Source organism: Pseudophryne corroboree, chromosome 1 (assembly GCF_028390025.1).
Source record: "Pseudophryne corroboree isolate aPseCor3 chromosome 1, aPseCor3.hap2, whole genome shotgun sequence".
Taxonomy (NCBI): Eukaryota; Metazoa; Chordata; class Amphibia; order Anura; family Myobatrachidae; genus Pseudophryne; species Pseudophryne corroboree.
In genome coordinates, this window is record NC_086444.1 from 1,035,245,821 (window position 1) to 1,035,271,886 (window position 26,066).

General features: G+C 45.5%; 1 protein-coding gene across 25 annotated transcripts in view; it reads right to left on the reverse strand.

Annotated features, from left to right (window-relative positions):
• The window catches only part of SORBS2 (sorbin and SH3 domain containing 2), a 532,357-nt gene that overhangs the window by 77,943 nt on the left and 428,348 nt on the right, over window positions 1-26,066 (reverse strand). For 22 of the 25 annotated variants that reach the window (XM_063920786.1, XM_063920787.1, XM_063920776.1 and 19 more), the window contains 3 exons: window positions 18,112-18,168; window positions 3,522-3,571; window positions 712-890 (listed from right to left, as the gene is read on the reverse strand). In XM_063920786.1, coding sequence (XP_063776856.1) covers window positions 712-890; window positions 3,522-3,571; window positions 18,112-18,168 — 286 coding nt within the window. The remainder of the gene's footprint in view (window positions 1-711; window positions 891-3,521; window positions 3,572-18,111; window positions 18,169-26,066) is intronic. The other 3 variants (XM_063920779.1, XM_063920794.1, XM_063920792.1) reach the window with 1 other exon arrangement.

The window sequence follows — 26,066 nt, forward strand, 5'->3', positions numbered from 1 at the left end:
AACCGCGGTCCTCAAGTACCCTTAACAGTTCATGTTTTCCAGGTCTCCTCACAGGATTGCAAGTGAAATAATTTGCTCCACCTGTGGGTCTTTTAAAATGTGTCAGTGAGTAATGAATACACCTGTTCAACTGCTAGGTGACCTGGAAAACATGAGCTGTTGGGGGTACTTGAGAACCGAGGTTGAGAAACACTGCTCTAGAGCACCGTGATTCAAAAAAGATTGGGAACCACTGGCCTACAACAAAGCTATTTTTGTTCTCCAACAAAACTATTCCCAAATCCTGTTTCAATGTTATTGCTCTCTATGTGGTATATTTGTAAGAAAAACAAGTTAAAGCTGCTCTGGGTAATGGAGCCCACCTTTCTACTGCTAGTTTACAGTGAATAGAAGTAATAATTACAACATTATAAATGAATTATCTGACAAGTGTGTACTGTACAGCAGCACCCCGTCATTACAATAACCTCGCTACTGCATATTTATTGTTTCTTCCAATCTTTTTATTATAAAATAGTTGTACAGATTAGTACAAATAACCTTCAGATTAAATCACAATATAACCTGATAACCTATATGGTAAATCACTGTTGATACAGGTACAGTAGGTGGCGCTGTTGCATTTTGATTTGAAAATACTGGATGAAAAGCACTGGCACAAGTTACTGGTAGACAGAAAGCAGCGTGTGACACAGTATATCGGCCATCTACCTTTTGTCCGTGAGGGAGATGGAGGAGAGGAGTTAACGAAAGGTTTCCGCAAAGAGGCGTTTGCGACTTGAGCTCCAATTCTGCCAAGGCTGTTTCTGTTTGTAGTCTGGTCACCGTGGGCTTGCTGATGACCTACGCTGGGCTCAGACTTCCGTCTCTTCCTGTAGTCACTTGCAGAACTTCAAATAAACAAGAAATAGAATTTTACTTTCTGCAGCAATTATTCTTTGGCATTTGCATGGTATCTCCATGCTAGATCTATTCTGTGCAATGCTCTGACATGGTTTTGTGAAACCCTGGCCTGCGTCCAAACCCCACTCTCACAAATCAATGAGAATCTGAGGAACAATCAGAGCATGACATTGCAGCTTCCTTATGGAGAACTCACACTGCCAACAATGATTTCATTATATTAGTGTCACACCAGCACGCAGACCTTGGTTATCGTGCAAGTTTTCAACAATGAAAACAATTTAAGCAATTTCAACGTGGAAAGCGTCATACTGTGGAATTACAATAATCTATAAATGTAGTTTTTTCTCTATTAATAGCTGGAGTACATGCAATATGAAATTATACAGTGTTTACATGATTACTGTTTAGGTGTATTTTGCATTTGTACAATTTAGCATTATTGTTCTTTGCCTCTTAAAAGGAGAATACCTTTTTATTTATACCTTCAGATTCCGCAATGGGGACCTTACACACTATTTGCCCACTACCCTACACTTGTGCGTGTATATGTATATATATATATATATATATATATATATATACATATATATATACATATACATACACACACGTTTATCTGGATGAACTTTTTATGTATTGTTTATTTTTAAATGGCATTCTCCAACTCCTGTAGAAGAAACCGTATATATAGAACATACTTGTCTACTGTTCGATACCACAGGGGGTAATCAGGCCAGTGGTATGTGAGGCTTGGCACAGCCAAGTGGGCGGTGAGTACTTGGCAACTTTTTAGTGGAGGAATAGGAAATGATAAAAACTGGTTTACTGTACGTACATAAGCTTACTATTGAAAAGTGTACACATTCAATCAGAAAGTTGAATATAGACATACAGAATACTGTATATATCTTAAATATAATGATGCAATAAATAAAATATCCTAAACATATGCATATAAGAAATATTGCATATGACACTCAGACTGACAGTAATAAAGTGACACTAAGGTGAATCTGATAGGGGAACTCAGTAATTCACTTGTTTCACACATTTCAATATACATGTACTGTGCCCAGCATATTCAGAGGGTTGTCAAAGTCTCATCTGCAATTACATCGGATCAGAAGATTGTTACTTTAATCTAAAGTGCTGCTTTCTTAATTTAAAATTAGTAATTTACCATGATTTTTTAGACACCTCTATCTTACGTTTCTGCAACATAGTGTACATTGAGTGTCATTCAGATGTGGTTGAAGGTGCTATCACTGCTGCTTCCTAGCGCTGTATGGTGACGCAGCAGGAGGCGTCACCCCTCCCCCCAGTGGTTGCAAAGAAGTGGAGTAATACAAAAGTCTGACAAGAGAAGTGCCACAATCCTTTTAGGCCCCTACCTACCAGTGTTGCGGTGACAGCCTCTACTCTTACAGTCCTGAGTGCCGTGCTGTCTGCCGATCAAGTCCCGGCTGAGAACAGCTCAAAGATTGACAGTTGCAGCATGGGAGATGGGGGAGCCAAAAGCCATGCTGATGGGGCCGGCAATTCTTCTGCCCATTAAATACTTCTTCAGTTTTGCGGCAGATGGTGGGTGCAGGATAGGCATCAGAGGGGAGGGTGACGGATAGTGACCATCTGGGACAGGTATCGGTGGGGAGGTTGACAGATAGTGACTGGCTGGAAGATGTAACGGCGGGGAGGGTGACTAGTCAGGTGCAGGGGAGTCTGAGCCTGCAAATTTATACGCAGCTGTAAACACTGACGGTTTACTCGCAACAAACATTCTGTGCAACCGCAGAGTTGCCCAGAGATCCAATGGAATTGGTGACTTTGAGACCCTGGCAGTGGGTGTCTCTTTAGAAGTCTCCACGGCTATGGCATTAGCATATCTTTGCAGGCCTTTGCGTGCATCCCTGAGTGCTACTGTTGATAACGATAACGGTCTCTCCTTTTGTTGCATCTCATCGTCAGTTAGAGCACAGAAACTCTATACTCAGGACCTCACACAGTTCATGTTTTCCAGGTCACCTGTGGATTTTTAAAATGTGACAGTTGGTGCGACACAGTGCATCTGCCAGGTGACCTGGAAAATGTGACCTTTGTGGGCGTCCTGAGGTTCAAGCCTGAGAACCACTGAGTTAGAACTTGTTTATAGTATTGTAATTCTCCCTTTACTGTGCTACAGACACTTTGTGGTGTCAAATAAATAACAGATGATGATAATAATAATAATAATAATTTGTTAAGATCACCCCCATTGCATGTATCGTGGCATGTCTAGGTATAGGCCCAATTACATAATACTTATTTCCAGCCATGATTTCTTCGAGTAACAAAATGAAATTCTTCTCACACACGCATGTTACCACTGCGGCATGCTTTGACATCCTGGTTGGGAATCACTGGTCAGGGTACTGCACCGGAATGTTCATGAGGGTAAGCTGCCTGAACATGAGTGACAAGTGTACTTTATTGTCTAGCTGCACTAGATTGATCAGAACGGGTTGGTTGTGATGAGTAAATGCACATGTACATCTTTGCACTGTGTGTCCACAATGAACATACTGTAATATAATATAAAGTTTATTAGGAGCACACACAAGAGTCAGTGTTAGCATTACCTGGAAGGTCTCTCAATACCCTTTTCTATTGATGATTGGTATAACGATGTCTGCAAAAACAAAACAAAAGACAGACAACTGTAACTATAGGAGACTCAATGTAGTTATAAGATCCATAGCACTTTTCTTGCACTGTTTATTCTATGTCTTACAATCGTATACTGTATGTGTTCACCTTAACATGAAGATATTTTCATCATCAACATGCTGCCGCAAGATCAGCTCAGACAGAGGTTTTCTGTCCAGCTGCTTCAGAACATGTTGTCCTTTTAAATCCAATGTAGTCATATGTAGGGCTGTCTACACTAATAAACCCTTACACTTAAATGATGCTGTTTGACATCTTGGCTGTCTGAAAAATGTGAGGTTACGAAAGGACACAGAGATGAAAGGACCAGCTGTACACTTGCTGCTCATGGAAAATAACACAAACATGTCCTTAAATACAGTAATGGCTGAACTGTGGCTTCTTACATATCTGAGGGACCCATACACACCTAGGCCACATCACCAGCCAAACCTGGGGAATTCTGCCACATTTGGCCAAAATTTTTGCAGATTCCAATATGCCTTAGAAAAGTTTCGTGTAGCTATAGGTGGGGGAGAAGCAGGTTTGGTCTGAAAATCATACATTCACTGCAAGAATGTATTTGAAACACAAGTAAGTACTAAAGGAACTCGATTCCCCCTCTCCAAGTTGTCACAATGCCAAGTGCTAAGGGGACAGGTTCCTATTCTTCCTTGGCTATATAGTCAGTCTATGGAGTACTAGTTAAGTGGTTCACATTTCTTCAGAATAATAATATAAATAAGAGCAGTCTTTAATCTGGACAGTGTTTATGGGAAACCGTACATGACTGTACCCTAAGACTGAAAGCCAGACATGTAGATTACCTGAATAATGAACGCAGCTCTCTCGCACAACCTGGCATTCCTCCAAATAATGATCTTAATAATAATACCAATGCCAGATTATTTCTGGTACATAACATAAAATGTCACACAACTTGTCCATACTAGCAGGACTGTCTAGTCCTACACTGATAGACACTTGCTGTATAACAGGTATATTAAAATCATGTCATAATGAGCAACACTGACATGCAGTCCAAGGAGGGCCGTACACAGAACGAATGCTAGGATTGATGCAATCTCTTCCATTTCCAGAATCAACCATAACCATGTGTTGCCGAATAGCACGGTTTTAAATAACAGTTATCTTCTAGATATCTATTGCATACAATGGCAGCATCAAACAAAGCCACTAGAAAATCAGCTGCAATACAATAACACTAATATTGTTAGGAAGATGGTAATACACCAAGCCTAAGGTACAAGAACCGCACGCATGCCTGCTGTATTGTGTGGTTACTGGGAATGTGAAGGTTTACCCATCTACCAGTAATGCTCTTTTGTTTTAGTTATAATGCCACAATTTGTCTAATAGAACCTATAATAACAGAAAATAGAATGACATATTTTAGTGTAATAACCATAAGCTACAGACAAAGCAAGGGTTATTTACAACTGAATGGTACACTAGTAACTAGCGGCACAGTATTGTTATTAGTTTCATATAATAATGTGCACCATTCTGACATGAATGCTCCGAGTGCAACGCCCAGTAGTTTGCAGGCAGCGATCACTGGTTACTATTCCATGTCAGCATCCAACATGTTGTGTAAGGGAAATAAACTTTGAAAGAAAAAAAAAATGATTCTAACTATAGAGCAGAAAAGGGATATCAGCTGACGACCGTTTTAAATTGATCACCACCACCATGTTTATTAAAATAAGTCAATATGCCATTTTTAATAGACAAACTTACCAAGTAAAGTTTAGTGATGTCATCCAAGCCTCAATACATGCGGGATAAAGTATAATTATGGCGCTTGCAGGTCATGTTCTAACTGCGCACCCCACCTGTAGGAAATACCCCATCCCACAATAAGGGGACAGTTGAATTCTCCACAAAGTGCTTCCAGGCAACCGGTGAAAGCCCTGTGCAGCGATGTGTCTTTGCTCACACTTCCTCCACCTCCATAAAGGCGTGCAAGAATATAAGCAAATGCTCCTTGCCGTAATAAGGAGTCATGTGCGCAGCAGGACACACAGCGGCATATTGCAGAGAGAACTGAACTAAAATGTATGTTTCTGAAATGTGCTCAGCGGTCCATCCAGCAAGGGCTAATCATAATTATGTCACCACAATAAGGTAACCAGTCTATACAAGGCAGCAATGCTCTTGTTAGGTCACCTCTCAGGCTTAATATATATATGACTTTATACTTATAACCTCTACAACGTACGGTAACAAAGTCACATGTGTCGGTCATTAGCTGGTAGATAAGATATATAATCACAAACATCTGCGCTCCGTGGGCCTTGCTGTAACAGCTTATTTAACAGGATTATGTCGCTCAATTCTTAATTCCTTGATTACTTATGACAAATCATTTTCTCTAGAAAACGTGCACAGCAATTACATTACATATACGTTATACAGAGCTTAATACTGTAATTAGTAGAAGTGCTATATATTTCTGCTTCCAAAGCGGTTCATAAACCCTGTGGAAGATTCCAGAAAGCATCATTCCTACCTTTTACCATAACATGTAACTGTAATATGTCTTTCTATACATTCAGACACTGTAGAATTTAATATACAGGATTTTCCATCTTTAGATGGTCTTAATGTGTTGTTCCCCCAGCTATTTTACTTATATACTGTTTATAATCTTCCTATTCCACATTTAAGTCACATTTCCATCACAAAACTTGAGTTTTTCTTGGTTACCCTGAGAAACGACACAAAGCAGCTCACTGTATACAGCAACAATAAATAAGAGCCTGGTATTATAAACACATGGCTAAAAAAGGAAGATGCCAGTAAGAAAACATAAACAAAGTGTGCACTTAGTGACAGTGGTAGAAGGACGTGTAGTTCCAATATAATACATTTACCTAAGGTAGAAAGCACACTGCTATAGTGTTCTGATATACAGTATTTCCAATAATAAGAACTGCAAAGTGTGCCTCCTCATGCACAGTATTACCCCATTCAGATCAAAATCCCAGGTTTTACCCAGGATTTTGAACATAGGTCCAACCCAGATGCGACCTGGCTCAGACCCCTTTGACACCAGTGGCTGGACCCGGGTTATTCCTGGGACCAGCTGTTCACACCGGACCCGAGATTTCTATGACCTGAGTCTATCCGGCTTTGAAGTGGATGCTTGGAGATGACCGCTGCAGGTTGACAATCCGGTGGTATGTGGCACAACCCAATATCATCGTGACCTGGGTCAGTCCCCTGTCCAACCTTGGTCGCTACACGGGTTATATTGCTGGGTCACTCGACCAGAGTCATTTTTCCTGGCCCCTTTCAGGCCGAACCGCTAGCCGGGTTATTGTGGCAGTCTGAAAGCGGTAACACTTGCAATCAGCATGTTTAGATGTGATTTCTATCAATTGTAGCCATGAGTCTATTATAGGTTACAAACTGTAGGTTATCCATTAGCCATTCATTTGTTTATATGATCTTTTCTTACCATTGACTACTGCATATACAGTAGTGCTAACTGCATCACAATACGTACTAGAACATTCAGATAATATATCTACTGAAAGTATATAGAAGAAAGTAACTGAAGCCCTTTTATTAATTACATAACAGCCATAGTGAAACTAATTTCCACTATAATTATCTATAATTTCAGTTTTTTATTTCAATCTCTGAACTGATTAGAAGATAACTTGCACATTATTGTTACTAAACTTCCTGTGAATTCAAGTGTAAACAAACGTAAACATTTCATTTTAATGTAACCTTTTTACTTGTGAAATGGTAATTTGAGATCATATGTATCACATCAGCTACAAACTATAGTAGTATGGGCACTTACATCGCCCTAACTTTTACTGGTTACTGAACTAAATAAACAAGGGTGTGAATAAAGGGACTACAGTAAGTGAGCTTTGAGATTGAACTTTAGTTGGTGTAGTGTATCTTGTTTGAAATCGCAGTGCGCATGGACAGAAAGTGGATGCACGCATACAGTACATGCCTATCCAGACTTGCATGATTCTGGGACTTAAGGCCCATACACATTAGACGATGTCGCTCTGTGAGCGACATCGTCTAAAGTCTCCCCCTCCCGGGCCGGCCGGTCGGCGGCCGCCTGTACGCACTGAGCGATATGACCGCTCATATCGCTCAGTGACGTCACGCCCCCGCCAGCCCTGCATGAAGGTCGTGGACGACAGTCCACATCCTTCATGCATGCCCTACCGACAGCGACGATCGTTGCCGACCAGCGGAGCCGCGCATCGGTCACCGCTGGCGGCATACACACTTAACGATATAATGAGCGACGTCGCTCAAGGAGGGGGAAAATTAGCGACGTCGCTCATTATATCGTTAAGTGTGTATGGACCTTTACAGTATGCCTGTCTACAGAGGTCAGATGGGGAGGAAAGGGTGCTCTGATAAAGGCCAACTACAGCAATGGCGTGTTTGCAAAACAGATGCAGACAGGACAAGATGCGTATACGCCTTTTTGCAGACGTTCAGGGGTCGGTGTAAATTCTGGATGATGATGATGATGATGCCTGCACTATCAAAGCACATGTGTGATTGGCAGTTTGTGAACATTCTGCCGACACTGATATGTGCGTTCTTTGTTGCTCAGCCATGGATAATGCATGTGCGTGTAAATATTTAATTGTCTTTTTTTCACACATATAATGTTGAGCTGTTTCCGCTGTATGAGAGTTTGTTTTATTAATGCTTAATTGTGAATTACTATTTTGTAAGCAAAACAAATAGTTATAAACATGGGTATAAGTATATAAGACATATGTCTGGCATTCACCAGGCGCATGTTATTGGTGCTGACCAGCACGTATCTTGCAGTGCTTACCAATGTAAATATAAAATTTTTACTTATGACTTTTAACCACTTAAATGGCATGGTCAGATCACATGTGACTGCGCCGCCCCTCTGTGTCCCCCAGTTTTTGACAAGGAGATCCATTCTGCAGATGTGCATAATATAATATTTAAATATAAAAAAAATAAACTTTTTAAACTATATTAAATAAAAATGTTTTAAAAAATGTTATGAACGGTTTTGAGGGGATAAATCATCAGTTAAGTGTCTAAAACATAAATTATCCGCAATATGTCACAAACTCTGCATGTTGTTAACCTAATAAATCATTGATGGACATCAAGCGGCCCTACAGCCCCACCGAGACTTCACAAATGCTCTTTCCTGCTTTGTTGTCAAATATGAACATTATAACTTGTAACACTTGTTCCTATGGCTCTATGGGGAATGCTGGTTACATACATAGGGGTATATGCAATTGCGGTCGAATTCCCGAAAATGTCGAAAAACAGGACAATTTCGCCAAAAAAAAAAATTCGACAATGCAATTCAGTACTTTTCGTCAAAAAAACAGACTTTCAAAATTCGACTTTGTGAAATTCGACATTTGTCAAATTCGACATTTCTGCAATGGTACAAATGCGGCAATTCGACAAAAGTATATTCAATTGAAGATTGTAAATTCGACAACAGTGCTTTTAGACAGTAAATTCGTCATTTTCAATCCGCCACACTTTGCTGGCGGAATCTAATAAATGTTTTTTTTTGTGTTTTTTTTATTGGTAATAGTATATCTATTTATATTAGAAGGGATTAGGTACTTGGTTTGTCTATTTTGGAGGCACAAGTATTATTTATATATTAAAAAAAAAAAAATATATATATATATATATATATATATATATATATTTATTTATTTTTTAAATGGAATGGTAAAAATCAGGGGGGAAAAATGCGTGGGGTCCCCCCTCCTAAGCATAACCAGCCTCGGGCTCTTCGAGCCGGTCCTGGTTCTAAAAATCCGGGGAAAAAACTGACATGGGATCCCCCGTATTTTTAAAACCAGCACCGGGCTCTGCGCCTGGTGCTGGTGCAAAAAATACGGGGGACAAAAAGCGTAGGGGTCCCCCGTATTTTTTACACCAGCATCGGGCTCCACTAGCTGGGTAGATAATGCCACAGCCGGGGGTCACTTTTATACAGCGCCCTGCGGCCGTGGCATTAAATACGCAACTAGTCACCCCTGGCCGGGGTACCCTGGAGGAGTGGGGACCCCTTCAATCAAGGGGTCCCCCCCCTCCAGCCACCCAAGGGCCAGGGGTGAAGCCCGAGGCTGTCCCCCCCATCCAAGGGCTGCGGATGGGGGGCTGATAGCCTTTTGAAAATTTAAAGAATATTGTTTTTTCCAGTAGTACTACAAGTCCCAGCAAGCCTCCCTCGCAAGCTGGTACTTGGAGAACCACAAGTACCAGCATGCGGGAGAAAAACGGGCCCGCTGGTACCTGTAGTTCTACTGGAAAAAAAATACCCAAATAAAAACAGGACACGCACACCGTGAGAGTAAAACTTTATTTCACACATGTCGACACACACATACTTACCTATGTTCACACGCCGACCTCTGTCCACTTGTCCAAGTAGAATCCATGGTGTACCTGAAAATAAAATTATACTCACCTGATCCAGTGTCCTGTGGTCTTTTATTATAATCCACGTACTTGGCAAAAAAAAAAAAAACGAACACCCGGACCAGGCAGACTGAAAGGGGTCCCATGTTTACACATGGGACCCCTTTCCCCGAATGCAGAGACCCCCCCGTGACTGCTGTCACAGAATGGTCTCTTCAGCCAATCAGGAAGCGCCACTTCGTGGCACTCTCCTGATTGGCTGTATGCGCGTCTGCTGGCAGACAGCGCATCGCACAGCTCCCTCCATTAGTTTCAATGGTGGGAACTTTGCGGTCAGCAGTGGGGTTACCCGCGGTCAGCCGCTGACCGCAGGTGACCTCCGCGCTGACCGCAAAGTTCCCACCATTGAATATAATGGAGAGGCTTTGCGATGCGCTGTCTGACAGCTCAGACGCGCATAGCCAATCAGCAGAGTGCCACGACGTTGCGCTCGCTGATTGGCTGAAGGGACCCTCTGTGACAGGAGTCACATGGGGTCCCGGCATTCGTGGAAAGGGGTCCCATGTGTAAACATGGGACCCCTTTCAGTCCGTTTGGTCCGGGTGTTCGTTTTGTTGTTTTGCCAAGTACGAGGACTATTTAAAAAGATCCGGACACTGGATCAGGCGAGTATAATTTTATTCACAGGTACCCCGGATTCTTCAGTGACGAGGGGGGCGTGGCACAGTCGGCGGGTCAATATAGGTAAGTATGTGTGTGTCGGCATGTATGAAATAAAGTTTTACTTTCACGGTGTGTGTCTCCTGTTTTTATTTGGGTATTTTTTTTCCAGTAGAACTACAGGTACCAGCGGGCCCGTTTTTACACCCGCATGCTGGTACTTGTGGTTCTCCAAGTACCAGTTTGCTGGGACTTGTAGTTCTTCTGGGGAAAAAACAATATTCTATCATTTTACTCAAGGCTATCAGCCCCCCATCCGCAGCCCTTGGATGGGGGGGGACAGCCTCGGGCTTCACCCCTGGCCCTTGGGTGGCTGGGGGGGGGGACCCCTTGATTGAAGGGGTCCCCACTCCCCCAGGGTACCCCGGCCTGGGGGGACTAGTTGGATATTTACTGCCACGGCCGCAGGGCGCTGTATAAAAGTGACCCCCGGCTGTGGCATTATCTGTCCAGCTAGTGGAGCCCGATGCTGGTGTAAAAAATACGGGGGACCCCTATGCTTTTTGTCCCCCGTATTTTTTGCACCAGGCGCAGAGCCCGGTGCTGGTTTTAAAAATACGGGGGATACCCTGTCAGTTTTTCCCCCGGATTTTTAGAACCAGGACCGGCTCGAAGAGCCCGAGGCTGGTTATGCTTAGGAGGGGGGACCCCACGCAATTTTTTTTCGGGGTTTTTCCCGGGTTTTTTTACATTTTTACAAGTCTAATCAAAATCCGTCAAATCGGCCGTTTTTCGACAGCGGGACTGTCGAATCCGTTTTTTATTGAATATGTTGAATTCCGGCACCCACCTGCCGGAATTCGACGGTCGAATTGTGTCGAATTAAAAAACGGGCGAAAAATTGCAGCGATTCGCCGGCAATTGCATATACCCCATAGTACACTGTATGGCAGAGAGGCTTGGTGAAAACAAACATCTAATGGGCCCTACACACTTGCCGATGTGTGCGACCGATATGAACAATCTCGTTCAAATTGTTAATATCGCTCAGTGTGTAGGCACCAACGATGTGCGGCCTCGCGGTCGTTCATCGTTGGTGCCGGGTCATTTATGCCTGCAAGCCAATATGGACAATATCATCCATATTAGCATGCAGGGCTATGGGGCCGGGTTGATGTCAGGGAGTGAAGAAACTTCACTCCCCCCATCACCCCCCCTTGCCGGGTCGGCCTTCAGGCACCTTGGCGGCAAATCATTAAATGTGTAGGGGCTATAACACTGTGTTATCACTGAAGGTAAAGTAGAAAGTTGTGTCTATGCTTTTAGCCAGTGGTGTCTTCCATTGCCCGTGTGTGTGACCCCTCGGCTGCTAAATCCAGATGTTCCCTTTTCCTTCGGTCTTTTGATGAATAAAAATATTTCTAAATAAACGTATCAATAGCGTAAATGATAAAACAGGAATGAGTATATCCTTTATCTGTTTAATACATTTTAAAATAAGATTTTACTCACCGGTAAATCTATTTCTCGTAGTCCGTAGTGGATGCTGGGAACTCCGAAAGGACCATGGGGAATAGCGGCTCCGCAGGAGACTGGGCACAACTAAAGAAAGCTTTTAGGTCACCTGGTGTGCACTGGCTCCTCCCACTATGACCCTCCTCCAAGCCTCAGTTAGGACACTGTGCCCGGACGAGCTGACATAATAAGGAAGGATTTTGAATCCCGGGTAAGACTCCTACCAGCCACACCAATCACACCATATAACTCGTGACACTATACCCAGTTTAACAGTATGAAAACAACTGAGCCTCTCAACAGATGGCTCAACAATAACCCTTTAGTTAACAATAACTATGTACAAGTATTGCAGACAATCCGCACTTGGGATGGGCGCCCAGCATCCACTACGGACTACGAGAAATAGATTTACCGGTGAGTAAAATCTTATTTTCTCTGACGTCCTAGTGGATGCTGGGAACTCCGAAAGGACCATGGGGATTATACCAAAGCTCCCAAACGGGCGGGAGAGTGCGGATGACTCTGCAGCACCGAATGAGAGAACTCAAGGTCCTCCTCAGTCAGGGTATCAAATTTATAGAATTTTGCAAACGTGTTTGCCCCTGACCAAGTAGCAGCTCGGCAAAGTTGTAAAGCCGAGACCCCTCGGGCAGCCGCCCAAGATGAGCCCACCTTCCTTGAGGAATGGGCTTTTACTGATTTAGGATGCGGCAGTCCAGCCGCAGAATGCGCCAGCTGAATTGTGCTACAAATCCAGCGAGCAATAGTCTGCTTAGAAGCAGGAGCACCCAGTTTGTTGGGTGCATACAGGATAAATAGCGAGTCAGTTTTCCTGACTCTAGCTGTCCTGGAAATATACATTTTCAAGGCCCTGACTACGTCCAGTAACTTGGAATCTTCCAAGTCCCTAGTAGCCGCAGGCACCACAATAGGTTGGTTCAAGTGAAAAGCTGATACCACCTTAGGGAGAAACTGGGGACGAGTCCTCAATTCCGCCCTATCCATATGGAAAATCAGATAAGGGCTTTTACATGACAAAGCTGCCAATTCTGACACATGCCTGGCTGAAGCCAAGGCCAATAACATGACCACTTTCCACGTGAGATATTTTAGATCCACGGTTTTAAGTGGCTCAAACCAATGTGATTTTAAGAAACTCAACACCACGTTGAGATCCCAAGGTGCCACTGGAGGCACAAACGGGGGCTGAATATGCAGCACTCCTTTCACAAACGTCTGAACTTCAGGTAGTGAAGCTAGTTCTTTCTGGAAGAAAATCGACAGAGCCGAGATCTGTACCTTAATGGAGCCTAATTTCAGGCCCATAGTCACTCCTGCTTGTAGGAAATGCAGAAATCGACCTAGTTGAAATTCCTCTGTTGGGGCCTTTTTGGCCTCACACCAAGCAACATATTTCCGCCATATGCGGTGATAATGCTTTGCAGTTACATCTTTCCTGGCTTTAATCAGCGTAGGAATGACTTCCTCCGGAATGCCCTTTTCCTTCAGGATCCGGCGTTCAACCGCCATGCCGTCAAACGCAGCCGCGGTAAGTCTTGGAACAGACAGGGCCCCTGCTGCAGCAGGTCCTGTCTGAGCGGCAGAGGCCATGGGTCCTCTGAGATCATCTCTTGAAGTTCCGGGTACCACGCTCGTCTTGGCCAATCCGGAACCACGAGTATTGTTCTTACTCCTCGTTTTCTTATTATTCTCAGTACCCTTGGTATGAGAGGCAGAGGAGGGAACACATAAACTGACTGGTACACCCACGGTGTCACTAGAGCGTCCACAGCTATCGCCTGAGGGTCCCTTGACCTGGCGCAATATCTCTCTAGTTTTTTGTTTAGGCGGGACGCCATCATGTCCACCTGTGGCCGTTCCCATCGATTTACAATCAGCGTGAAGACTTCTGGATGAAGTCCCCACTCTCCCGGGTGGAGGTCGTGCCTGCTGAGAAAGTCTGCTTCCCAGTTGTCCACTCCCGGAATGAACACTGCTGACAGTGCTAGTACGTGATTTTCCGCCCATCGGAGAATCCTTGTGGCTTCTGCCATTGCCATCCTGCTTCTTGTGCCGCCCTGTCGATTTACATGGGCGACTGCCGTGATGTTGTCTGACTGGATCAGTACCGGCTGGTGTAGAAGCAGGGATTTTGCCTGACTTAGGGCATTGTAAATGGCCCTTAGTTCCAGAATATTTATGTGTAGGGAAGTCTCCTGACTCGACCATAGTCCTTGGAAGTTTCTTCCCTGTGTGACTGCCCCCCAGCCTCGAAGGCTGGCATCCGTGGTCACCAGGACCCAGTCCTGTATGCCGAATCTGCGGCCCTCTAGAAGATGAGCACTCTGCAGCCACCACAGCAGAGACACCCTGGTTCTTGGAGACAGGGTTATTAGGCGATGCATCTGAAGATGCGATCCGGACCATTGGTCCAACAGGTCCCACTGAAAGATTCTGGCATGGAACCTGCCGAAAGGAATTGCTTCGTAAGAAGCCACCATCTTTCCCAGGACCCGCGTGCAGTGATGCACCGATACCTGTTTTGGTTTCAGGAGGTCTCTGACTAGAGATGACAGCTCCTTGGCTTTCTCCTCCGGGAGAAACACTTTTTTCTGGACTGTATCCAGAATCATACCCAGGAACAGTAGACGTGTCGTCGGAACCAGCTGTGATTTTGGAATATTCAGAATCCAACCGTGCTGGTGTAGCACCTCCTGAGATAGTGCTACTCCCACCAACAACTGCTCCTTGGACCTCGCCTTTATTAGGAGATCGTCCAAGTACGGGATAATTAAAACTCCCTTTCTTCGAAGGAGTATCATCATTTCCGCCATTACCTTGGTAAACACCCTCGGTGCCGTGGAGAGTCCAAAGGGCAGCGTCTGGAATTGGTAATGGCAATCCTGTACCACAAATCTGAGGTACTCCTGGTGAGGATAGTAAATGGGGACATGCAGGTAAGCATCCTTGATGTCCAGGGATACCATGTAATCCCCCTCGTCCAGGCTTGCAATAACCGCCCTGAGCGATTCCATCTTGAACTTGAATTTTTTTATGTATGTGTTCAAGGATTTCAAATTTAAAATGGGTCTCACCGAACCGTCCGGTTTCGGTACCACAAACAGTGTGGAATAGTAACCTCGTCCTTGTTGAAGTAGGGGCACCTTGATTATCACCTGCTGGGAATACAGCTTGTGAATTGCCGCTAGCACAGCCTCCCTGTCTGAAGGAGTAATCGGCAAGGCAGATTTTAGGAACCGGTGGGGTGGAGACGCCTCGAATTCCAGTTTGTACCCTTGAGATACTATTTGCAGGATCCAGGGATCCACCTGTGAGCGAGCCCACTGATCGCTGAAATTTTTGAGGCGGCCCCCCACCGTACCTGGCTCCGCCTGTGGAGCCCCACCGTCATGCGGCGGACTTGGAAGAAGCGGGGGAGGACTTTTGCTCCTGGGAACCTGCTGTTTGTTGCAGCCTTTTTCCCCTACCTCTGCCTCTGGACAGAAAGGACCCGCCTTTTCCACGCCTGTTTTTCTGAGTCCGAAAGGACTGTACCTGATAAAACGGCGCCTTTTTAGGCTGTGAGGGAACATGGGGTAAAAATGCTGACTTCCCAGCAGTTGCTGTGGAAACTAGGTCCGAGAGACCATCCCCAAATAACTCCTCACCCTTATAAGGCAAAACTTCCATGTGCCTTTTTGAATCTGCATCCCCTGTCCACTGGCGAGTCCATAAGCCTCTCCTAGCAGAAATGGACAATGCACTTATTTTAGATGCCAGCCGGCAGATCTCCCTCTGTGCATCTCTCATGTACAGTATAAGACTGAGTCTTTTATATGCTCTATGGTTAGCAGAATAGTGTCCCTGTCTAGGGTGTCAATATTTTCTGACAGGGAATCTGACCACGCAGCGGCAGCACTGCACATCCATGCTGACGCAATAGCTGGTCTAAGTATAATGCCTGAGTGTGTATATACAGACTTCAGGATCACCTCCTGCTTTCTATCAGCAGGTTCCTTGAGGGCGGCCGTATCCGGAGACGGTAGTGCCACCTTTTTAGACAAACGTGTGAGCGCTTTATCCACCCTAGGGGGTGCCTCCCAACGTAACCTATCCTCTGGCGGGAAAGGGAAAGCCATTAGTAACTTCTTAGAGATTACCAATCTTTTATCAGGGAAAGCCCACGCTTCTTCACACACTTCATTTAATTCTTCTGATGGGGGAAAAACTACGGGTAGTTTTTTTCTCCCCAAACATAATACCCTTTTTAGTGGTACCTGGGTTTATATCAGAAATTTGTAACACCTCTTTCATTGCTTCAATCATGCAACGAATGGCCTTAGTGCACATTAGACTAGACTCATCGTCGTCGACACTGGTGTCAGTATCCGTGTCGACATCCGCGTCTGCCATCTGAGGTAGCGGGCGTTTTAGAGCCCCCGATGGCCTTAGAGACGCCTGGACAGGCACGAGCTGAGAAGCCGGCTGTCCCGCATTTGGCATGTCGTCAAATTTTTTGTGTAAGGAGTCGACACGTGCACGCAATTCCTTCCATAAGTCCATCCACTCAGGTGTCTGCCCCGCAGGGGGTGACATCCCTTCTATAGGCATCTGCTCCGCCTCCACATCATTATCCTCATCAAACATGTCGACACAGCCGTACCGACACACCGCACACACACAGGGAATGCTCTAACAGAGGACAGGACCCACAAAAGCCCTTTGGGGAGACAGAGTGAGAGTATGCCAGCACACACCAGAGCGCTATATAATGCAGGGACTAACTGAATTATGTCCCCTATAGCTGCTGTTATATATACTGCGCCTAAATTTAGTGCCCCCCCTCTCTGTTTTACCCTTTTCTGTAGTGTAGACTGCAGGGGAGAGCCAGGGAGCTTCCTTCCAGCGGAGCTGTGAGGGAGAAATGGCGCCAGTGTGCTGAAGGAGATAGCTCCGCCCCTTTTTCGCAGACTTTTCTCCCGCTTTTTTATGGATTCTGGCAGGGGTAATTATCACATATATAGCCTCTGGGGCTATATATTGTGGTATTTCTGCCAGCCAAGGTGTTTTTATTGCTGCTCAGGGCGCCCCCCCCTAGCGCCCTGCACCCTCAGTGACCGGAGTGTGAAGTGTGTATGAGGAGCAATGGCGCACAGCTGCAGTGCTGTGCGCTACCTTGGTGAAGACTGATGTCTTCTGCCGCCGATTTTCCGGACCTCTTCTTGCTTCTGGCTCTGTAAGGGGGACGGCGGCGCGGCTCCGGGACCGAACAGCAAGGCCAGATCCATGCGGTCGATCCCTCTGGAGCTAATGGTGTCCAGTAGCCTAAGAAGCCAAAGCTAGCTGCAAGCAGTTAGGTTCGCTTCTTCTCCCCTTAGTCCCTCGCTGCAGTGAGCCTGTTGCCAGCAGGTCTCACTGTAAAATAAAAAACCTAATTATATACTTTCTTTTTAGAAGCTCAGGAGAGCCCCTAGTGTGCATCCAACCTCGGCCGGGCACAAAATCTAACTGAGGCTTGGAGGAGGGTCATAGTGGGAGGAGCCAGTGCACACCAGGTGACCTAAAAGCTTTCTTTAGTTGTGCCCAGTCTCCTGCGGAGCCGCTATTCCCCATGGTCCTTTCGGAGTTCCCAGCATCCACTAGGACGTCAGAGAAATTATGTATAAGTTGATGTTTGGAATCCGTCCAGCATTTTGCGAACTGTCTACAGATGAATGGAACAAAAGGTGCGGAATACAGTGATGGTACATTTCAATGGGTGCACAAGTGAATTGCTAGTAATCTATTTGCCATTAGAAAATACCCTCCATAGACACAAGCATGTATAATAATCTCAGTGTGATTGGCAGTGCGCTCCCAGACCATAGAAACAAGGAATAAGATTGCATTTACCTCAGTAGGCACACGAGGGGGACTCTCTTGCACATAATCCAATAGTTTTTTAGGAGGCTGGCAGCAGACAGAACAAAAATGCAGAGGTGAAATGGATAATCATGATAGTAGACCGTTACCAAAGTGATGGAGAATGGTACATGTGTTGGTGTTACTTTATTCCCAGAAAATGGACTTCAAAAGGTGAAGAAAGCAAACTAGTGGCATGAGGAAAAACAGTTAGAGATGTTAGTAAGTGGCTGTGAAATGTTTCCATGCAGACCACACAAAGCACCACACACAACACACTCTCAGCATAGGACACACTGCTGCAGAAAGTCCTCACACATGAGAATGGCATGCAGGTCCAGCACTCTGGAAACACCCCATTTTGCACCATTTCTCCCCTAGTCCTGTGCACCATTTTCCCACAGTACAGTTTACACCACAAACTGTAAGACTTAACGCTTCAATGAAATAAGGCAAATGCAAAAAGCGTAAATGTTTTTCAAGAGGTGTATACTTTACATGATCATGTAGCGAGGCTATAGCACTGCTGTTTTATATAATGGCCATTTGTAAGGCTTTCTTTGTTACAAATATTTGTTCATGTTAAATCTGCACTAAAACCACAGTCATTACACCTAGAATGCTTATTTATAGGCAAATGTGTGCCCACTTACTGTATCTACTCATTGCAACCACTGTGCCTACTTATCTACCTCACTGCACCTACTAAGCCACTCACTGCACTACTTATTCACTTAACACATTGCAAAGTACATGCTCACTTAACCCTCTTTTAGAAACACCCCTTTAAAAGCAACGTGCCTATACATTTTCTAGTTGGTGGAAGATGAATAAAATGGGAATAGAGAAAACATCAACAAGTTCAATGCCCAACTGAGTAACATTTTAGGCAGGGGCGCATCAAGAGAGGAGGAGGCCTGTGTGCAGTCTCCATCCATGTCCCCTCCTCTCTAGCCGGCCGAGCAATAGACCCTGGGTACTAGGGTCACTAGAAAACCCCAGCGCTGTCCCATAGTGTAGTGCGCATGCTCAGGTCACCCCGGAAAAATAGCGTAGCAGCCATTTTCCCCATGATTTTCCCACTGCACATGTGCAAAATGCCGACAAAATGGATGCCATGTCATATTCCCAGTAGCTGCTGCGGAACTGATGGAAGTATTCAAAAAATGGGTGCAGGGTGTACAGTATTTGCCTCTCTGGCCCCCGGGGGCCCACTTGCGCTGCGCCCAATACAGATACGTCAGAGATTTTAGGGCCAATCTGTTTACTTATTTTGACTTTTCTGTTATCTTCTAAAATACTGCTAAGTTTAGCTTCACTTATGTGTATAATTATTCAGAGAGAGGGGCATTGAGTCTTTATGATATGCACCTTTATATGTATATATGTGTACTTTAGTGCTTTAACTATCTTTATTGAATGCACTTAGAAAGCAGAAGTACAACTGGTCAAAATCCAATCTATTATTTGCATAAAGACCTCAGAGGTGGGGGAAAAGGCTGTGTAACCCCAATCCCTTCATGTAATCCACGCGTGCAAGATTCTATTACATTGCTGTGCCTTTCAGGAATGATGATATAGTGTTACACTCACAGTAACCATGCAGAAGCAACAGTCTGTGGCTATACATTAGTAGTCGTAACAGTGGTCATCCAGCAATTGTCCCTCAGAACAGAGCCAAGCTTGTGTTATCAGCAATGTGTGGTTATATGGATTTGGTGGCAATACAGTAAATATACTGTATTAAGCCAATAATATCAATGAGATATTTCTGACTATTCAAAATGCTAAAGACTCATTTTTATAACGAGCGCTGTTAATTCCATTTCAACGCTTGTATCCTATTAGATATATATTTATAGTTATATCAAACAGAATTGTTATATTATTACATGTGATCTAGTAATATAACAGATTATACTATACAATATTTAGGGTGCCCAATGCATTAATTGACATGTTATGTGTTGGACTACAGTATATTAATAATAATGTTCATGTAATGTGATCAGAGTGTTCAGTTTGAACCCTTATTTGCTTAGTGCAGTGGTTCACAAACTTTATTGCATCACGGCGCTCTAGAGTATCAGAATTTTTTTTCACGGCACACCTAGGCCTAAAGCTTCTTATTGATAAATTTAGAAAAAAAAATATTAAATTACATAAATTGTATTTCTCTAACGTCCTAAGTGGATGCTGGGAACTCCGTAAGGACCATGGGGAATAGCGGCTCCGCAGGAGACTGGGCACATCTAAAGAAAGCTTTAGGACTATCTGGTGTGCACTGGCTCCTCCCCCTATGACCCTCCTCCAAGCCTCAGTTAGATCTCTGTGCCCGAACGAGAAGGGTGCACACTAGGGGCTCTCCTGAGCTTCTTAGTGAAAGTTTTAGTTTAGGTTTTTTATTTTCAGTGAGACCTGCTGGCAACAGGCTCACTGCATCGAGGGACTAAGGGGAGAAGAAGCGAACTCACCTGCGTGCAGAGTGGATTGGGCTTCTTAGGCTACTGGACATTAGCTCCAGAGGGACGATCACAGGCCCAGCTTGGATGGGTCCCAGAGCCGCGCCGCCGGCCCCCTTACAGAGCCAGAAGACAGAAGAGGTCCGGAAAATCGGCGGCAGAAGACATCCCGTCTTCACCAAGGTAGCGCACAGCACTGCAGCTGTGCGCCATTGCTCCTCAGCACACTTCACACTTCGGTCACTGAGGGTGCAGGGCGCTAGGGGGGGGGGGGGGGCGGCCTGAGCAGCAATAAAAACACCTTGGCTGGCGAAAATACATCACATATAGCCCCCAGGGCTATATGGATGAATTTTAACCCCTGCCAGAATCCATAAAAAAGCAGGAGAAAAGTCCGCGAAAAAGGGGCGGAGCCTATCTCCTCAGCACACTGGCGCCATTTTCCCTCACAGCTCAGTTGGAGGGAAGCTCCCCTGGCTCTCCCCTGCAGTCACTACACTACAGAAAGGGTTAAAAAAGAGAGGGGGGCACTAATTAGGCGCAGTATTAACAATACAGCAGCTATAAGGGGAAAAACACTTATATAAGGTTATCCCTGTATATATATAGCGCTTTGGTGTGTGCTGGCAAACTCTCCCTCTGTCTCCCCAAAGGGCTAGTGGGGTCCTGTCCTCTATCAGAGCATTCCCTGTGTGTGTGCTGTATGTCGGTACGTTTGTGTCGACATGTATGAGGAGAAAAATGATGTGGAGACGGAGCAGATTGCCTGTAATAGTGATGTCACCCCCTAGGGGGTCGACACCTGAGTGGATGAACTGTTGGAAGGAATTACGTGACAGTGTCAGCTCTGTATAAAAGACAGTGGTTGACATGAGACAGCCGGCTACTCAGCTTGTGCCTGTCCAGACGTCTCATAGGCCGTCAGGGGCTCTAAAGCGCCCGTTACCTCAGATGGCAGATATAGACGCCGACACGGATACTGACTCCAGTGTCGACGGTGAAGAGACAAATGTGACTTCCAGTAGGGCCACACGTTACATGATTGAGGCAATGAAAAATGTTTTACACATTTCTGATAATACGAGTACCACCAAAAAGGGGTATTATGTTCGGTGAGGAAAAACTACCTGTAGTTTTCCTGAATCTGAGAAATTAAATGAGGTGTGTGATGATGCGTGGTTTTCCCCCGATAACAACTGATAATTTCTAAAATGTTATTGGCATTATATCCTTTCCCGCCAGAGGTTAGGGTGCGTTGGGAAACACCCCCTAGGGTGGATAAAGCGCTCACACGCTTGTAAGGGCTCTACCCTCTCCTGAGATGGCCGCCCTTAAGGATCCTGCTGATAGAAAGCAGGAGGGTATCCTAAAATGTATTTACACACATACTGGTGTTATACTGCGACCAGCAATCGCCTCAGCCTGGATGTGCAGTGCTGGGTTGGCATGGTCGGATTCCCTGACTGAAAATATTGATACCCTAGATAGGGACAGTATATTTTTGTCTATAGAGCATTTAAAAGATGCATTTCTATATATGCGTGATGCACAGCGGAATATTTGCCGACTGGCATCAAGTCTAAGTGCGTTGTCCATTTCTACCAGTAGAGGGTTATGGACACGTCAGTGGTCAGGTGATGCGTATTCCAAACGGCATTTGGAAGTATTGCCTTAATAAGGGGAGGAGTTATTTGGGGTCGGTCTTTCAGACCTGGTGGCCACGGCAACAGCTGGGAAATCCACGTTTGTACCCCAGGTCGCCTCTCAACATGAGAAGACGCCGTATTATCAGTCGCAGTCTTTTCGTGGACAAGCGGGCAAAATGTTCCTCATTTCTGCCCCGTGACAGAGGGAGAGGAAAAAGGCTGCAGAAATCAGCCAGTTCCCAGGAACAGAAACCCTCTCCCGCCTCTGCCAAGCCCTCAGTATGACGCTGGGGCTTTACAAGCAGAATCAGGCACGGTGGGGGGCCCGTCTCAATGAATTTCAGCGCGCAGTGGGCTCACTCGCAAGTAGACCCCTGGATCCTTCAGGTGATATCTCAGGGGTACAAATTAGAATTCGAGACGTCTCCCCCTCGCCGTTTTCCTAAAGTCGGCTTTACCGATGTCTCCTTCTGACAGGGAGACAGTTTTGGAAGCCATTCACAAGCTGTATTCCCAGCAGGTGATAATCAAGGTACCCCTCCTGCAACAGGGAACGGGGTATTATTCCACACTGTTGTGGTACCGAAGCCGGACGGCTCGGTGAGACCGATTCTAAATCTAAAATCTTTGAACACTTACATACAGAGGTTCAAATTCAAGATTGAGTCACTCAGAGCAGTGATTGCGAACCTGGAAGAAGGGGACTACATGATGTCTCGGGACATCAAGGATGCTTACCTTCATGTCAAAATTTACCCTTCTCACCAAGGGTACCTCAGGTTTATGGTACAGAACTGTCACTATCAGTTCAGACGCTGCCGTATGGATGGTCCACGGCACCCCGGGTCTTTACCAAGGTAATGGCCGAAATGATGATATTCCTTCGAAGGAAGGGAATTTTAGTTATCCCTTACTTGGACGATTCCCTGATAAGGGTAAGATCCAGGGAACAGTTGGAGGTCGGTGTAGCACTATCTCAGGTAGTGTTGCGGCAGCACGATTGGATTCTCAATATTCCAAAATCGCAGCTGGTTCCGACGACTTGTCTTCGGTTCCTAGGGATGATCCTGGACACAGTCCAGAAAAAGGTGTTTCTCCCGGAGGGGAAAGACAGGGAGTTATCCGAGCTAGTCAGGAACCTCCTAAAACCGAGCCAAGTCTCAGTGCATCAATGCACAAGGGTTCTGGGTAAAATGGTGGCTTCCTACGAAGCAATCCCATTCGGCAGATTCCACGCAAGAACTTTCCAGTGGGACCTGCTGGACAAATGGTCCGGGTCGCATCTTCAGATGCATCAGCGGCTAACCCTGTCACCAAGGACAAGGGTGTCCCTCCTGTGGTGGTTGCAGAGTGCTCATCTTCTAGAGGGCCGCAGATTCGGCATTCAGGACTGGGTCCTGGTGACCACGGATGCCAGCCTGCGAGGCTGGGGAGCAGTCACACAGGGAAGGAATATCCAGGGCTTATGGTCAAGCCTGGAGACATCACTTCACATAAATATCCTGAAGCTAAGGGCCATTTACAATGCTCTAAGCTTAGCAAGAACTCTGCTTCAAGGTCAGCCGGAGTTGATCCAGTCGGACAACATCACGGCAGTCACCCATGTAAACAGACAGGGTGGCACAAGAAGCAGGAGGGCAATGGCAGAAGCTGCAAGGATTCTTCGCTGGGCGGAAAATCATGTGATAGCACTGTCAGCAGTATTCATTCCGGGAGTGGACAACTGGGAAGCAGACTTCCTCAGCACGACCTCCACCCGGGAGAGTGGGGACTTCACCCAGAAGTCTTCCACATGATTATAAACCGTTGGGAAAAACTCGACAGGTATTGCGCCAGGTCAAGGGATCCTCAGGCAATAGCTGTAGACGCTCTGGTAACACCGTGGGTGTACCAGTCAGTGTATGTGTTCCCTCCTCTGCCTCTCATACCCAAGGTACTGAGATTGATAAAATGGAGAGGATTAAGCACTATATTTGAGGCTCCGGATTGGCCAAGAAGGACTTGGTAACCGGAACTTCAAGAGATGCTCACAGAGGATCCGTGGCCTCTACCTCTAAGAAGGGACCTGCTCCAACAAGGACCCTGTCTGTTCCAAGACTTACCGCGGCTGCGTTTGACGGCATGGCGGTTGAACGCCGGATCCTGAAGGAAAAAAGGCATTCCGGATGAAGTCATCCCTATCCTGATCAAAGCCAGGAAGGATGTAACCGCAAAACATTATCACCGCATTTGGCGAAAATATGTTGCGTGGTGCGAGGCCAGTAAGGCCCGACGGAGGAAATTCAACTGGGTCGATTCCTACATTTCCTGCAAACAGGAGTGTCTATGGGCCTGAAATTGGGGTCCATTAAGGTTCAAATTTCGGCCCTGTCAATTTTCTTCCAAAAAGAACTAGCTTCAGTCCCTGAAGTTCAGACGTTTGTAAAAGGGGTATTGCATATACAGCCTCCTTTTGTGCCTCCAGTGGCACTTTGGGATCTCAATGTAGTTTTTTGGGTTCCAAAAGTCACATTGGTTTGAACCACTTAAATCTGTGGAGTTAAAATATCTCACATGGAAAGTGGTCATGCTGTTGGCCCTGGCCTGGGCCAGGCGCGTGTCAGAATTGGCGGCTTTATCCTGTAAAAGCCCTTATCTGATTTTCCATTCGGACAGGGCGGAATTGAGGACTCGTCCTCAGTTTCTCCCTAAGGTGGTTTCAGCGTTTCACCTGAACCAACCTATTGTGGTGCCTGCGGCTACTAGGGACTTGGAGGACTCCAAGTTGCTAGACGTTGTCAGGGCCCTGAAAATATATGTTTCCAGGACGGCTGGAGTCAGAAAATCTGACTCGCTGTTTATCCTGTATGCACCCAACAAGCTGGGTGCGCCTGCTTCTAAGCAGACTATTGCTCGTTGGATTTGTAGTACAATTCAGCTTGCACATTCTGTGGCAGGCCTGCCACAGCCAAAAATCTGTAAATGCCCACTCCACAAGGAAGGTGGGCTCATCTTGGGCGGCTGCCCGAGGGGTCTCGGCTTTACAACTTTGCCGAGCAGCTACTTGGTCAGGAGCAAATACGTTTGTAAAATTCTACAAAATTGATACCCTGGCTGAGGAGGACCTGGAGTTCTCTCAATTGGTGCTGCAGAGTCATCCGCACTCTCCCGCCCGTTTGGGAGCTTTGGTATAATCCCCATGGTCCTTACGGAGTCCCCAGCATCCACTTAGGACGTTAGAGAAAATAAGAATTTACTTACCGATAATTCTATTTCTCGTAGTCCGTAGTGGATGCTGGGCGCCCATCCCAAGTGCGGATTGTCTGCAATACTGGTACATAGTTATTGTTACCAAAAAAATCGGGTTATTGCTGTAGTGAGCCATCTTTTCTAGAGGCTCCTCTGTTATCATGCTGTTAACTGGGTTCAGATCACAAGTTGTACAGTGTGATTGGTGTGGTTGGTATGAGTCTTACCCGGGATTCAAAATCCTTCCTTATTGTGTACGCTCGTCCGGGCACAGTATCCTAACTGAGGCTTGGAGGAGGGTCATAGGGGGAGGAGCCAGTGCACACCAGATAGTCCTAAAGCTTTCTTTAGATGTGCCCAGTCTCCTGCGGAGCCGCTATTCCCCATGGTCCTTACGGAGTCCCCAGCATCCACTACGGACTACGAGAAATAGAATTATCGGTAAGTAAATTCTTATTTTATATGTCATCCTTAGGTTCAATTGTGTGGTGAGTGACAGGATTTGCTTCTGTTTGGCCACATAGTTTATGATTGGCAATCACCAATTACTACATTGACCATAAATAATTTGAATTGCTCCTGGACCACCAACCCAGGGCACCCCTGTAAG